Source organism: Saccostrea cucullata, unplaced genomic scaffold, assembly GCF_032062105.1.
Source record: "Saccostrea cucullata isolate Sc308-1 unplaced genomic scaffold, CSIRO_AGI_Scuc_v1 ctg20406, whole genome shotgun sequence".
In the NCBI taxonomy this organism is placed as follows: domain Eukaryota; kingdom Metazoa; phylum Mollusca; class Bivalvia; order Ostreida; family Ostreidae; genus Saccostrea; species Saccostrea cuccullata.
The window spans coordinates 1-15,398 of NW_026919083.1; the positions used below are offsets into that span (position 1 = coordinate 1).

A 15,398-nucleotide genomic window follows, 5' to 3' on the forward strand; every position below is an offset into this window, starting at 1 on the left:
GTGAAAAGTAAAATCATATACAGTATCAGATAAAATATTACCCTTTCCACTAATAACGAGATGATTAACTCGTAATAACGAGATCTTTTCTCGTTATTACGAGATAATTAACTCGTAATTACGAGATATTTTCTCGTAATAACGAGATAAATAACTCGTAATAACGAGATCTTTTCTCGTAATAACGAGATAATTATCTCGTAATAACGAGATCTTTTCTCGTAATAACGAGATAATTATCTCGTAATTACGAGAAAAGATCTCGTAATTACGAGATAAAAATATTTTTTTATGTGGCCCTATTCGTATTTCGTATAAAACTCATTTTCTCTGAAATACAATTCGAGAAAAATCAACAACGACTCCTGTTGTGGAGAAGAAACATTAATGAATTAGATTTCATCTAAAAATTGAATTAAAATTAAATGCACTGATGTAGAAAAAACATTTTCCGAATCTTTGGTATCAAAGTTCCTTTTTGGAGTTATCTCTCCTGTTGCCCAGGACTCAAAAACTTTGGCAAGTCTCCGCATACGTCACCATACTATATTTAGTAATTACTGGCCACTGAACTGGACAAATATAACAGAGGAAAACTAGAAACACACACTATTTTATTAATATTTATAAACAACAATGAGATAATTATTATTGAAACGCACAAATTAGTGTGCCGAAATTTCAACTATCAAAACAGACTCGGTTGATTAGCCTGAAAGGATAAATAATCTAAACGTTTTTCGTCATATCCACCGGTACCTGTTGTTTACGAATTATTATGTAACAAAATCCAAGACGTCTGTTGTTATTTAACAAAAAACCGCACATCCTTTTCCATCGGTCATTCCGTGATCATGCCATGTGTTCATTGTTTACAAACGGTGTTAGGTAAAATCGTTCTTACAGAAACTCGATCGAACCGGAAGTAATTTTTTTCTCTATATACGTCACAAGTCACATGATGTGGAGGACCCTTAATGATTTGGAAATAACATGTATTGCTCTGTAAATGCACTTTAAAGCAAACATAGAAAGCTGTGTTCTGTAAGGAAAATTCATCAAACAAAAAGGCAACACAATAAAACTTGGGCATTTTTAATGATCACGTAATATTAAAAAAAATCTTAAATTTATGCTTTACCGAGTACTTTTTTTGCGATAAAGTTTTCCAACAACCGGAAGAAACTTCCATGGATACACAGTTTAAGCACTTATTTTTTCTATTCATCTGAGACCATATTCATTGAAATTATCCACATAAAAACATATACTGAGCAAAATAAGTTTAGCAATTTAGATATTTAGTATATCAAGTAGAAAAAAATTGACCCATAATTTATAATGTAGTTGAAATGTTAAATGTTCTTCGTATAACAAAAAATAAGCAATGTTTTAGTTGAATCTAAGACGATTTGTGTTTGCCCCTGCGTTGCGTTATTGTTGATGACGTTGAGTAAGTGATAGTGCTTTGAGAGGTCTTTGAGCTCGAACAATGGCTGAACGTAGCCTGTTTCCTACAAATTGCCCGCATAACTTCACTCCAGTAACACGGCAAAACCCTTCTGCAACTTAAGGAGCAGCAATAAAAATGTAACGTCTCGACGTTGTAACAGTTAACCGGTCATTGATAACAGTTGTTTTTCGTGGACGTCCTAAGTGCTGGCCATTGATTACGTGTTCAGTCGTTCGGAATCAGTTCGAAAGTCGGCATTTGGTGGACTGATGCAAGCAAAAGTGTTCAGCGACATCTTTTTTGCGAGTAACCAATTGTTAGCATCCCTATAGTCATTTAACGTTATTTTCGGAAAGTCTTGGTGTTTTTGCCATTAGACGTTTTTGCAATTTTTCATCGGTTTTCTTTTACAACCATGCTCAGAAGGTTTTTCTAGTAAAAAATTGTTCCCGGATCATGTGCGTTCGAGCGTAACCTTTTGTTTTATTGAATTGTCACAGCGTTGGATGAAGCGGTTTCTGCGTGTCAAATTAAAAAAAAACTCTGTCTTTTGTTATCTTTATCTCTATTGTTTTTAAGAAGAAGCATAATAAAACAAAAAAGAAAAATATTTTTAAATCATACATATGGAAAAGCAATTGCTAAACTTATTTTGCTCAGTATAGTTTTGTGCTAAGGTTTTCAATTATTCATTTGAATATAGTTTTAGACTTCGTATCTTTTAAAAATACATGTATGTATACATATTAATTTCTACATTAATTCTATATATCCATTTAAAATCAATATAAAATATATCACAGCGTCTGACACATCATTTTCATGTTTAGATATTTTACTAAAAGGCGTCAATGGAAACAAAACTTTATGACATACATGCATTATGTAGCAATTATCAATATCTTGTATATGTCTTCCAGTTAATTCGATACGCAAGGATATACATGTACGCCACGTCTGAACAATTAAAGAAAGGGGACAAACTACTGACAAAAAAGTAATTAAATGCTGTATGGACCAGGGATGGGGTAATCGTAATCAGTAATCGTAATCAGCTGTAATCGATTACAGTCTGCTGAGTAATCATAAGTAATCAGTAATCACCCATTTTTCTGATTACAAGAAATCGTAATTTAATCAATTACTCTGAAAAAAGTCCTGTAATCATGATTACTTTTTGATTACTTTATGATTACAATTATTAAAACAAAGTTCCTAAAATCATGATTTTTGATGATATTCAGTGATTTATTTCTCAGTGTACAAATTTGTTTATAAGCAAAAGTTATTATTAAAATTATAAGCTATATTTAGTTAGGTATCTTCTTCTAATGCATTCAGAAATGCTTATAACCAGGAAATGAGTAAATTCTATCAGTTCCTTGCTATATTTTATAAGTAGTCATTTCAATATACTTTAGCAGCTTAGCAATTTGCCATTTTTGACTTGACGTACATGTATGTATAAACTGAAAGAAAATTACTACAGGATCATTTTAAAGTTTATTTTTTGTTGGTTTCAATTAATTAAGAAGTGTATAATGCAACAAATTCCCCTATAAGTCTTTTAATAAACTTGTATATTTTTTTTTAAACATTATAAAATGTTCCTTTATTGAGATGTGTATTCTAAAAATCACTTTGTTTGATTGACAGTGTACCGGTACATAAAAAGATAATGTGAATTAATTAGTGATAAAACACAGGTATACATAAGTTAGGTCAGCTTGAGTAATAACAATTATTGAACTGAGGGGTATCCATGCTTGACCAGTCAATGTGTCAATTCTAGTAAAAACATTAATAATTGGCAGCTTAATTGAAAAGTTCATCACTAATCAAGAAGGCAAATTACTTCTGTAACCGTTCTCTATCGAATCATTTTATCCCTAACTATAATTATGTCCAGTTTGATTTATAAACAATAATATATTTTTTTTTCTTTTTCTCTCAACAATAACACAAGATATTAACTTGTATTAAAGATAGAAATCAGATGATATAAGATAAATCTCATGCATCTATATAAAGACATGTACCACGAAACTTTGTCTGAATTCTACCTTAAAAATATTAATGATATTTATAGAAAGAAGAATAAAAACATGGTGTTGTCCTTGAACATTAAAAAAATTTAATGTAATCTAAAGTAATCATAAGTAATCATGATTACATGAAGGAAAAGTAATCAGATGTACTTGATTACTTTTAAAAATGTCTGTAATCAGCTTGTAATCGATTACTTTTAAAATCCAAAGTAATTGTAATTTAATCGATTACTTTTGAAAGTAATCGACCCCATCCCTGGTATGGACGACTTTCTGCAATTGTCAGCAAATACATTTTATTTCTTTTTAAGGATTTAAATACTTAAAAAGACAAGTTATGGATCAAAGGAGAGAGGTAAACTTACCCAAGCACTTTGCCAGTTCATTGGAAGGTGGGTGAGGAAAAGATAACAATCCCCGGAAAATTCTCTCCAGTTGTCCGGACAGTAGGCCTCAGCATATCTTATATCTTAAAATGAACTTCAAGTATTAAGACACGATTTAAGTTTTATCTGAAAAGAAAATTTAAATTCAAGAATTTCTGGAACTGAAAGTAATTCATCCAGATATTACTGTACACTACCCAGCATATAACTCTGAAATAAAGAATGGTTTTATGATTCCATTGCACATTTACCTAAATATGTAGCTAGAGCCAGAGATATGATTGATATTCGGAAAATCATTCGTATTCCTTTTTTTCTTTAGTATATACACTAGGTGCCCTTTAAAGATATGAGCAGATATGAGCAGAGGTCAGGTTCATGATGTCAAAGGTAAAATTATATATGACATTAATGCCCTTAAAAGATAAGTGTTTATTTTCAAACACCAAATCTTAAATTGGGGACTACTTCGAGAGTTGTTCGAAAGTTGGTGGAGGTCTCAATCTTCGTTATATTACTCAATAGAAATTTAAAATAAGCACAATATAATATGTAAAATATTTGTAAAGTTGAATGTGTAAAGTGTCATTCCATGAATTCCATTCGATATAGGAAACATCAATTAACTTCATTTCTGCTGCTCCGTTAGGTTCTAAAACATCATTATTTTTTGTCTTTTTTCAATACGGACTGCCTATCTTCTCAAGTTGATTTCTTCTTCAACCAAGCAAAATATCAAGTCATAATTTGGCTTCTGATTCCGCTTCAGACAATTCTGAATTATTCTAGGCTGTTTTTCTTTTTTGTTTTTCATTTGACAGAGAGAATAACTACATATACAATATTTAGTGTATTTGTTTGTAACTTACTAAATTCTGACCTGCTCCACGACCAGATTTGTGCATTTATTAAAATCCAGATAAGTTTTAAATAAATTGTGATATTTAAAAAAAATCACTCCAATAATTTGAATTTATTGTAAAAATAAATTTTATCAAATTTAGATAACATATTACGTCAAATAAAAAATATATAAGAGATGTCCACGAACTTTTCGTACAACCCTCGTAGTAGCTTTAATAAAAACATCTATTGTAAATACTGCAATTTCAAATTCATCATTTTATCTAATCATTGTTATTAATAATTATATATATATTTTTTTAAAATATAAAAACGTGTATAACTGCAAATTTGGTAAAAAGTAAATTCATTTTGGAATTTCAAATAATATTGTGTAGTAAATCAATCACAAACGTTTAAGATAAATTTGAAATATTTTGAGATTAAGGAATAAAAAGAATCTCTTTAAGACAACATCCTGTGATAACACATTAAATTGGATATTACATAACGGTAGTTGAGATATTTTAGTATGGAAACAAAACCTCATGATTCAATAAGATTGAAGTTTGAAGAGTGTTCTTATCTCAATTAGTTACTTAGTCTAACGCAGAGATAAATATTCTATCAAACATGTGATAATTTGACCTAAAGTACTTCAATCCTTAAACAGACGACCTTTGTGAGTACAATGTCATTTTACATTCATTCCCTCTTACTGTTTATTGCTGGTATACAGGGTAAGTAAAGGGGCATATAACATTCTGTATCATTTTTTATTTTTAATAGCAGTACTTAGTTGTTTTTTTTTCTTTGACTTGCTGTACAATACAAGTTCTGTGTAAATAGATAATTGATTTCTGAAAAAGTGAATATTATGTTATACGACTATTATGTTTATTTAATTTTGAAAATTTTAACTCGTAGATGCACCTTGTTATTGGTTATTTACAGAATCACATTAACAAAAATCAATTAAAAAAAACATTTTATTGTATAAGTACAAGGAGGTAATTCGACGCTGATTTTAAACCAATGCTTAAGTGTTTGATAGTACGGAAGTTGATTTATGAGATCAAGTGTCTTAATAATAACTAATTTATATCCATTGATACTTCCTGCTCCCCTTATTCACAAACCTATTTTTTTCACAAAATAGAAGGACTTTTTTTACAGAAACTTTCATATCAAATAAAATCTTTGCTCTTGCCTTTAATTCGACTTTTAGATATGACAACGCCGTTTTTATAAGATATTACTTTGTTACCATCCCTACGTTGATTTGACATGGTCCCTTTGAACTCGAAATGAAAAACAAGAGTCGGACAGGTCTGTTTCATATTTGGATATTTCTTGGGGGGAAAATAATAAATTACGTTGATGGTAATTTTATGCAGTACGTGATGTCTTCAATGTTTCGTTTTCCAATATTTCTTTTGTGTGGTCATTATAACTTGCTCGTTGTGGTTCTCTTCTTAGGTGAGTTGAACATGCGCTAGGTATGATTATCTTTAAAGCATGAAGTTTGAAGGATATCAATAATCTGGTTTCAAAGTCAACACTTAGCAACTTTAATGGTTACCAGAACTTTTTCAGGATACACAATCTGTCGTTTAATCGATTGTCGATTGACATTTGCATACAAATCAATAAACAATATTTATTCACACTGATTTTTTTATGGATTTTTCTGTTTGCTTGATTTGTACTAGCAGAACACGGCAGGTGTGGCACGTCATTACGGGATAATAACACTTCCATGATCCCATATAGCATCAAAAGTTTAAGACCCCCGTGCATGTTCTGATCCTAAGAGCTTGATGCACTTTATGCATAAAGTGGCCCTCTCCTTACAATAATTAAAGTGTCATACTTCTTACATTTATATATCAAAATAAAGAAGTAGAAACTTTGTACTTACATTTTGTAAGATACATTTTTTGAAAAGCTATATAATATAAATCAGGCTTTGAGAATATGTAATGTTCTTAAAATTTGACTCTCTTCAGCAAAAAATTAAAACAAGAGCACAGCCCACGATCCAAAAATTAACACATGTTTCTTTTTCATCTTTCGAAACAGATCTTTCATTTTTTGCTCTATATGATATTGTGAAATAGTGAAATAAAATACTTCATATTGAGGCCCTTTTCAAAAGAATTTAAAGAGTATTTGGAAAATGATGCAATTTATGACGTCATTATGGATTGATCAGACGGAAATTACAACATTTTTCATGGTTACCAACAGTCCAAGTGATAAAGACTGCATCTTCAACCATAACTCAGCAGTTTTAATTTTTAAGAAATTCTAAGGGCTAAAATGGCCAGAAGTGGCCATTGCTCTTTGTCTTAGTTAACTAGATTTTTTCAGCTTTACTTCCGTTCATGATATTCATATTTCATAACAACAGATTTTTATATCTGTTGCATCGCGTGAATCAATAAAAGAGGTCAAATACAAAACAATTCTGTAAATCATATTGATGTTAAAATATTTTTATTTACGTTTATGCTCTATTATAACTTAAAGATATGTAACCAACGTAATAAAACAAACGTTTTGTTCTGGTTTCTAAATAGCATCCTAAATTATAACAAATAACAAGTAAAGCAAAGCCTTTACCAGTTCTGCACATTAATTGCAGCCATATATATACTGGGCAAAATAAGTTAGGGATAATATTTTTACACAAGAATAATATTTTCATACCAATGAATTTATGTGACAACAAGGCTTAAGTAGTTTTAAAAACGTGTCATTAACATGATTCGATACTATAGTCACACGTGTTTAATGAATTTTGGGACATATTGGTCAATAAAGCACGTGTCGTTAAAAAAGTAAGTGTAACAATGGAATCGTAGAAGTATCAAAGAGGGTATTCTTTAATGAACATAAGAAAATTTCAGTATATCTGGCCAGAACTGGTGATATGACACTATGAGGAGGCATATGAGTATGGACGAACACTCCATGGCATCAGGGATGCTGGAAGCTGGCAAAACGCAACGTCACGTTGCAGAAAGACTTTATCTTTCCCAAGGCGGAATTAAGGGTTATTGAACCAATATTTACAGGCGGAAAATTGTCAAAAAAGGCTAAAATCGGGACGTCCAAGGTGTATGGCAGTCCGTTAGGATCGTTATTTGGCCAATTTTGCTGAGACGCACCACTTCCAAAGTGCTTTTAAGCTTAATACTGGGCATCGGAGAGCAATGGACAGACGGATTTCTACTCAAACAGTTTGAAACAGACTTCAGGAAGCAAATCTCAAGGCTTGCCGACCAACCGTACGTCCTGTATTAAAATTAGAGTGTCGCAGAAATCGACTACAATAGGCAACAGAACACAAAAATTTGGCAATAACGTCATTGGTGCCCTGTTCTCTTCTCAAACTAGTCGCTATTTTGTTTTGACTTCCATGATGACAGAAGACTTGTTTGGATTGAAAATGGGGACAGATATGCTGATTCTGTCATTTCTGAGCAATACAGAGTAAATGGAGATTTGGTGATGATTTGGGCAGGCATAAGTATTGACTGCAAAACTGATCTGCACATTATTGAAGGCAACCTGACAGGTTTAAAATACCGAAATGATATTCTTCATCCTATTGTTAGACGTATTGCATGTACTCTGGGGGAGGATTTCAACATAATGGACGATAATGCTAGACCTCATAGAGTCCGAATCGTAAACGAGTACATGGACAGTGAAACAAATTAGCGTATGGACCCGCCAAGTCGTTTTCTAGACCGGAAGTTAATTGATCATACCTGGAACATTCTTTAGCAACGCATTTCAGTTCGTCTTACACTACCCCAAAATCAACGGGAGCTTCATACAGGATTGCAGGAGGAATGGCAACAAATCCCTCGGGCTAGCCTTGGACGGCTGATGAGCAGAATTGGTCTGCGCTGCAGGGCCTCGCAAGGAGCTCAAACAAAATACTGGCAATCATTTTAGTGACGTTATTTGACTCTTCTGGAAAAAATCTCATTTTCAAGTCTACCCCCAATATGCCGAATTCTAACGTGACCGTAATGAACAATTCGTATTCGTAATAAAACAAATTAATCACATTTAATGTTTAATTTTCACTTTCTGAATTTAAAATATGATACTAAAATTAAAACTGCATTCTGTTTTCTATGATCCAGTGTTTATAAAACTTATTTAATTTGATGATCCTTAACTTTTTTGTGCAGTATATATAGTTGAATTTCGATTTTTCTGCTAATTTTCTATTTTTATTTTCCTCAAACAGAAAAAAACAGCAATGTTTTTTTTTTAATTCGAAGTATTGTGTCCTCCTTTCGTTAGTGTAACCAGGAATATACAATTGTATTTTCCATTTGTTAGGTGTGTTTACTTGTCAGAGAGGATGGGTGAGCTACAATTCCAGATGTTATCTATTTGTTTCAAATACGAAGTCCAACTGGAACGGTGCATTAGTAAGCAGTTAGTAATTATTAGTGATTATTGAAATATTTATAGTTTGTAAATGATCAACTAAGACCTCAGAGACTTACAATCTGACATTATTTGGTAATTATACATGGATTTTTGTGTGGATTTTTATTCAAGGACATTGTTATGAACACCTCACTAAAAAGCAGGAAAGCTGAAAATTCCATCATAGGTGTTACAGTAGGATGGGATATTTTGAAGTGCAAATTTTTGCATAGCTAGTAAATTCTGGGTAGTATATAACTGTAGTATAATGATACTCTTGAAGTACACATAAAAATATACGAAAATGATATTGTACATACGTGGAACGTATCAAAAAGTATAGGTTAGGATCTTCATGGTACGTGTTCTTTACTTCTGGATTCTTTGAAGTGTTGTCTCTGCAGTATATGAAAGATGACACATTAAACCAAACAATTCATAAGAAAAACATTCATTTTATGAAAGTATTAACAAATCAAATCCTATAAAAGAAATTAAACAAGTTAGGAAAAAATATGTACAGATGGATCTTTTTTGTACCATCACCAACACTGCGACACTGGCCCTCGGTTTATACTAGCAGGATGTCTAATCCGAAGGACTGGTCTCCACGTCCCGCAGTGAACCCGCGACGTAAAACTCCAAAAAAATGTGGATTAAAAAATAATAACTTTAATTTTTTGTAGCAATACTGCTTCTCTAAGAATTCCACAATAACAGAGATTGAAGACGTTGCTGAGGATCACTTTTTAACTCAATTCATACGCCTCAATATCCACAGTGGTAAGATACAGGATTCATTGCAGCCCGGAGGACGGGGCTGCTCTATACATATAAGCTTAAAGCAATATGAGCTGCATTTTTGAAATTTTTATTTTGGTGTTAAAATGTGTTATTATGATAAATTTGTATGTAACTTACACCTTTATGATCAACAGGACTAAAATAAAGTAAAAGGAAGACTTTTATATACAATCCAAAATACAGTATTACATAAGAAATCATTATTGTACAGGACGACAATAATGTAATTTTGATTCAAGCTTATAAATAGTTCTTCCGTTGCAAATATGAACAAAAAACTTTAATAATGGTATTTTTTCAGTTATTGAAATAGTTATTTACAATATTGCAACAAAAAATTCCGACATCAAAGTTGCAGCTAATATTGCTTTAAGTGTTGGTATATGGGGATTGAGGTGGGAGAGGTTATTCAGAATTTTTGGTTTTCTAAACATTAAAAAGATTGTTAATCATAATGCTCTTTCCCTTGATGAATTTCCAGATACATAATATATTTTCTTCCATAAAGTGAATCTGTAAAAAAATATACGTATATGTTTTCCATATTTGATATATAAAGTTGCTTATTATTTACTAACGAAAAAAATACAGATTCATCAATTTCATCATTTTTTGAACCAATGGCTTCTCACAGAGTAACCGATATAAAATATTTTTCCTAAATAGGTTGTTTGGCTGATTTCAAATAAACAGGATTGTTTCTTTTTTTAAAAAACTTATCCTTTCTTGGAACAATAATATATAAAAATCACTAGCTGTTCTAAAAAGATTAAATACAGTGTGTGTCTCCTTAAATATTGTCCTTACAGGAGATTACTGGATCGGAGGTATAAAGTCAATGAATACTTGGATATGGGCGTCATTACAAACATCTATAAGTCACTATACTGGCTGGAGTGTAGGGGAGCCGAATAACAAACTTCACGACGAAAGCTGTATTGAGCTAAATCATATGAAACACTATCAATGGAATGATGAAAGATGCACTGAACATAACTATTTCATCTGTGAGCAACCGTAAGTGTTACCTTTTGATTGATCCTTTTGAGCGGCCGCCTCTGGATCGGAATATAAAGGATTCAACTGTCTATCTTGGCGTTGCGTCAAACCTTAGAGGTAAACTTTGGTAGTGATTTTTCCCTCGCCAATTACCCGACACTGAAAGAGACAGTCACAAGTCGCAATGACATATAAAATTCTAAGGCCTTGCAGCCTTGTGTCAAAGTTGTACACAGCGAATCCTCCTAAATAGAAGCTTTTTTGCTGGGATACATTATAAACTATTAATTTGAAGCTGTTCACCTTTAAATGTTGGCGTCTCTTTCAGCGAAATACAAAGAACAGCAATCCATTAATCAATCAACTGAACATCCCGAATTTTGAAATAACTTATAAAAAAGATTTCACATAGTCTTTTCAATCAGATTCTCATTCATTCTTAGCTCACCTAAGCCGAAGACTCAAGTGAGCTTTTCCGATAAAAATGTGTCCGTTGTCTGTCGTCATTGTTGTCGTCGTCGCTGTCGTTGTCGTCGTTGTTGTCCTTATCTTTTCACATTTTCAACTTCTTCTCTATAACCACTGGACCAATTTCAACCAAACTTGCTACAAAGTATCTTTGGGTAAAGGGATTCAAGTCTGTTCAAATGAAGGGCCACGTCGTTTTTAAAGGGGATGTGATTATGAATCAGGCCGAAATATTGGGCCAAAATGGCCGATCAAAGTTTTACATAGGAAGGTATAGGAAAAATCTTTAAAATCTTCTTCTCAAGAACCACTGGGCCAGGAAAGATGAAACTCATGTGGAATCATCCTCAGGTAGTGTAGACTCAAATTTGTTCAAATCATGACCCCCGGGGCTAGGGTGAGGCCAAAAGTTTTACATAGGGATATAATGGGAAACCTTTTAAAATCTTCTTTTCAAGTACTTCAAAGCCATGATTAGTGATATTTATATGGAATCATCCTCAAGTAGTGTAGATTCTAGTTTGTTCAAATCATGAACCCCTGGGGGTTAAAATTAAAGCCCCCCCCCGTAAATTTTCAGCTCTGATCTTATATGTGCTTTTTCCTAGCCGATGTGCTCAAGTGAGCGCTGTGGCCCCTGGGCCTCTTGTTATGTTAACCTGGAAACTAATGTCAAAAATCTTAATTTTCTATAATTTATGGAATAACTTTGTTACTTTCTACGAAATATGGAATAATTGCACTAGATAGTATTTAATAAAATTTTTAAGGGAATTTGTTTTTAAGATACTGTGTTTTTATGAAAAAAAAAAAACAGTTCACATTGGATGTGTCTTATCAGTCAGATTCATATTTAAGGGTGCCGAGTGTGCTTTTATTGTGTGAAAACTACAAAAGCGAAGCTCTTCATTTGTTTTACCATACATAATATACAGCTACTCAAGTGTACATGTCAAGTTTGGAGGTCAATCTACCGTCCAGGTATTTTTTAATGGACCAACTCAAAATAACAGGTACATTTACTATAGGACAATATAGAAATGTCAATTTTTGACCCTTTAAAGCAAATTATACAAATACTACTATCTAGACTTTTTGTTCAAACTATGATATTTGATGAGAAGTGAATTCTACCATCTTGTTACGAGAGGGGGGCATCTCAAAATACAAAAAAATTAACAAATTTTCCTGTTTTTATAGAGTACTACAAAATTTGACGGGCACAAAGGATTAATATGAAAACATAATAAAAGTAATGGAGATAAATATAATTCTCAAATTTCTATGTTTTATTTTCAAGAGAGAACGTACTTTAATTACTTTTTCTTTATTAACATTTTATTACCCTTTTCTTAAAGAGCTTCAGTTTATAATAACGTAAAAAAAACATACTGTAATGTGCGTCGACCTACCTATCAATTGCAACATCGGTTAAAAAATTTGTTATTTAAAATTGTATTGTTATTACATTTTCATACATGTAATATCTTATTTTGTTTTATTTTAATAGTAGATCGAAAAAAAATTGTTTTAAAACAGCATAAACGCTTCATTTGTTTTTATAATGCGCGAAATGTTGCGCAATTGAAACCACAGTCGCACCCCTTAATTCTCCCATTCACAATGTTTGTTGATAAAATTAATGAGATGGACATGGTTCGTAAGAAGATCAAATAAAAATTGAAAGATGGTTGATATTATTTTGATAAATCTTTATTTCAGAGATGCTTCGCATATTAATATTAACAAGCCTAACATACCACATGTACCGACCACAACAAAAAACTGGCTCACTTTGCAAACTTCTACCACTAAGCCTCCTTATGTACCACCTATCAATTCAACACCAGCAATCACAACGGTCATTTCGTCTACCACACCACCAACTACCACAAACTCCGAAGCTCCACCTACCACAAAGCGCCTACAATTTGTAACACTGCCACGAAACCAACAAAACTCTCTGCACATGTATACATCGTAATTTTTTTTAATATTTTTCTTAATCTTACAATGCATTCTATTTCATGTAAACAGTTGTTCAAAAATTAAGCCTTGTAGCCTAAGCTGAAATAGTATTTAGTTTAATATGATATTTTACCGTGGTGATACAGTTCATAGATTAATTTTTTTAATTGCAATTCCCTTAATAATAGGACCTTGACTTTAAACGGTTCTAGAGAATCATAGCTGGTGTGGAAGAACTTGAAAATGAAAAAAAAATACTATTCTCGTTAAGGATTTTCTATACACATTTTTTTTTACTGATACTGATTTTTCTCTGCATATTTAATTATACTTACATTAAGCCAGAAAAATGTTCAATACATTCATATTGATATAGTTAAATGCTAAAAACGATAATTGATTATAAATATGGTGTTACCTTGTACGAGGGTTGTCCCCAAAAGTCGTAGACAGAGAACATAGTTTATTTTCTTTTTGCTAAATCAAATTTCTTTTCTTGTCATAGCAAAGAGTAACATTTTATGATAATGTGTTTTACAAGTTTCATGACAATACCACATTAAATAAGAAAGCTATGAAAAAATAAAGAGAGCATGTGTGTGTACATCGGGACATGAAAGCAAACGTAAATTACGTCTCTCATAACGCCATGGTCCCTTTTTCTGCTGTACATGAGGCTATTAACATCCGAATGAATATTTTTACAGCGAAAAACAATCTTGACTAAGGGAATATTTTAATTTCACTACACTTTCTTATTTAAGTAGAGTCAAGTTTTAGTCAAAATTAAATTACATGTAGTTGAAAGATCGCCTTAAATTTTAGGCGACAGAGAATACACCTTGTTTGACAACGTTCATGGCCCAGAACGTTCTCAAATGTCAGTGTTAAACAATCAGTACTCTACATTATATGCAATAACCTTTTTTCGATATAGACCCTCTGAGGAAAAACTTTCTTTGAATCTCATACTATAAAAAAAATTCTATTAAAATATAGTGTGTAATGTCCTTTCGGTACTTTTTTTCCCTGTCTCTGATGAATATAAAACATATCAAAAACAATTTTTTTTTACATTTCTGTGTGCTGGATACGCGTTGGACGACGTCATTTTCATCAATCTCAATTCGAACAACACTTTGAAATCATGCCACCAATCGTCTGTTTCTAATGCTATTTATATGAAAATTTGATATATTATTTAGATTTGAATTCTGGTTTCAGTGATTTAAATTTTAGTTCAATCTTTTACACAGTTTCAAAGAAAAAAAATGTAAAAATTAAATGCGTAAATTATTCTGAATTTTGATCATGCGCCGACAGCCCATATAGGCTTTCATATAAATTGTAACAATATAATTAATATGAAAGATATATATTAAAGAATTCACAATTTTAAAGAACGTTGAATGAAGTCTATGCAAAATTTGGTTAGTATTGGTTGCGTGTTAAAAAAAAACATTGCCTACGACTTTTCAGGAAAACCCTCGTATATTTCAATTTAATTAAGAATACATGTGTAGATCTAAATGTACATAATAATTCTACGGAAGTAGAAGTCGTTAGTTAGCAATTGAATCTAGGGAAAATAAATAAGATGCACTAAAATATTTTTTATAACATTTAAAGAACATTTGCAGATTTTTTTTTATTTTCAGGAATGGTTCAAACCCTCAACAAATTGTCGGTTAAAACGAAAAACCAAATTCCATGTCTCTTTCTTTAATAAATGAAAATTAATAAATCAAGAAAGTAATGAATGGACATATGATTTTGTTTCATTAGTTTGAGTAAGAAATTTTGCAAATGTAACACAGAATATGCACTGACACATGTAGCTCTTGATTTTGAAATCAGGACTACAAGTGTAACATGTACAATCATTATTTTTCTGTGAAAACACTGAACAAATATAAAATTCGATAAAAGCTATTTATTTAAATTCTATATACGGGCTATTCGGAAATTATT

The 15,398-nt window shown here is 31.7% G+C and overlaps 1 protein-coding gene across 1 annotated transcript; it reads left to right on the plus strand.

The window, feature by feature from the left end:
* The first annotated feature begins 5,457 nt into the window (after positions 1-5,457).
* On the plus strand, positions 5,458-15,185 carry LOC134279047 (uncharacterized). The gene is made up of 5 exons (XM_062761389.1): positions 5,458-5,470; positions 9,875-9,971; positions 10,802-11,009; positions 13,182-13,430; positions 15,086-15,185. Exons 3-5 carry the CDS (start codon positions 10,831-10,833, stop codon positions 15,117-15,119), a joined length of 462 nt encoding a protein of 153 aa, XP_062617373.1. The 5' UTR covers positions 5,458-5,470; positions 9,875-9,971; positions 10,802-10,830; the 3' UTR covers positions 15,120-15,185.
* Positions 15,186-15,398: the final 213 nt, after the last annotated feature.

Bases quoted from the DNA above. Each gene is read 5' to 3' on its own strand.
- LOC134279047 (XM_062761389.1), top strand. From the start codon at position 10,831: ATGAATACTTGGATATGGGCGTCATTACAAACATCTATAAGTCACTAT. The intron at 11,010-13,181 runs GTAAGTGTTACC...TCTTTATTTCAG, and splicing joins TATTTCATCTGTGAGCAACC to AGATGCTTCGCATATTAATA. The intron at 13,431-15,085 runs GTATACATCGTA...TTTTATTTTCAG, and splicing joins CAACAAAACTCTCTGCACAT to GAATGGTTCAAACCCTCAAC.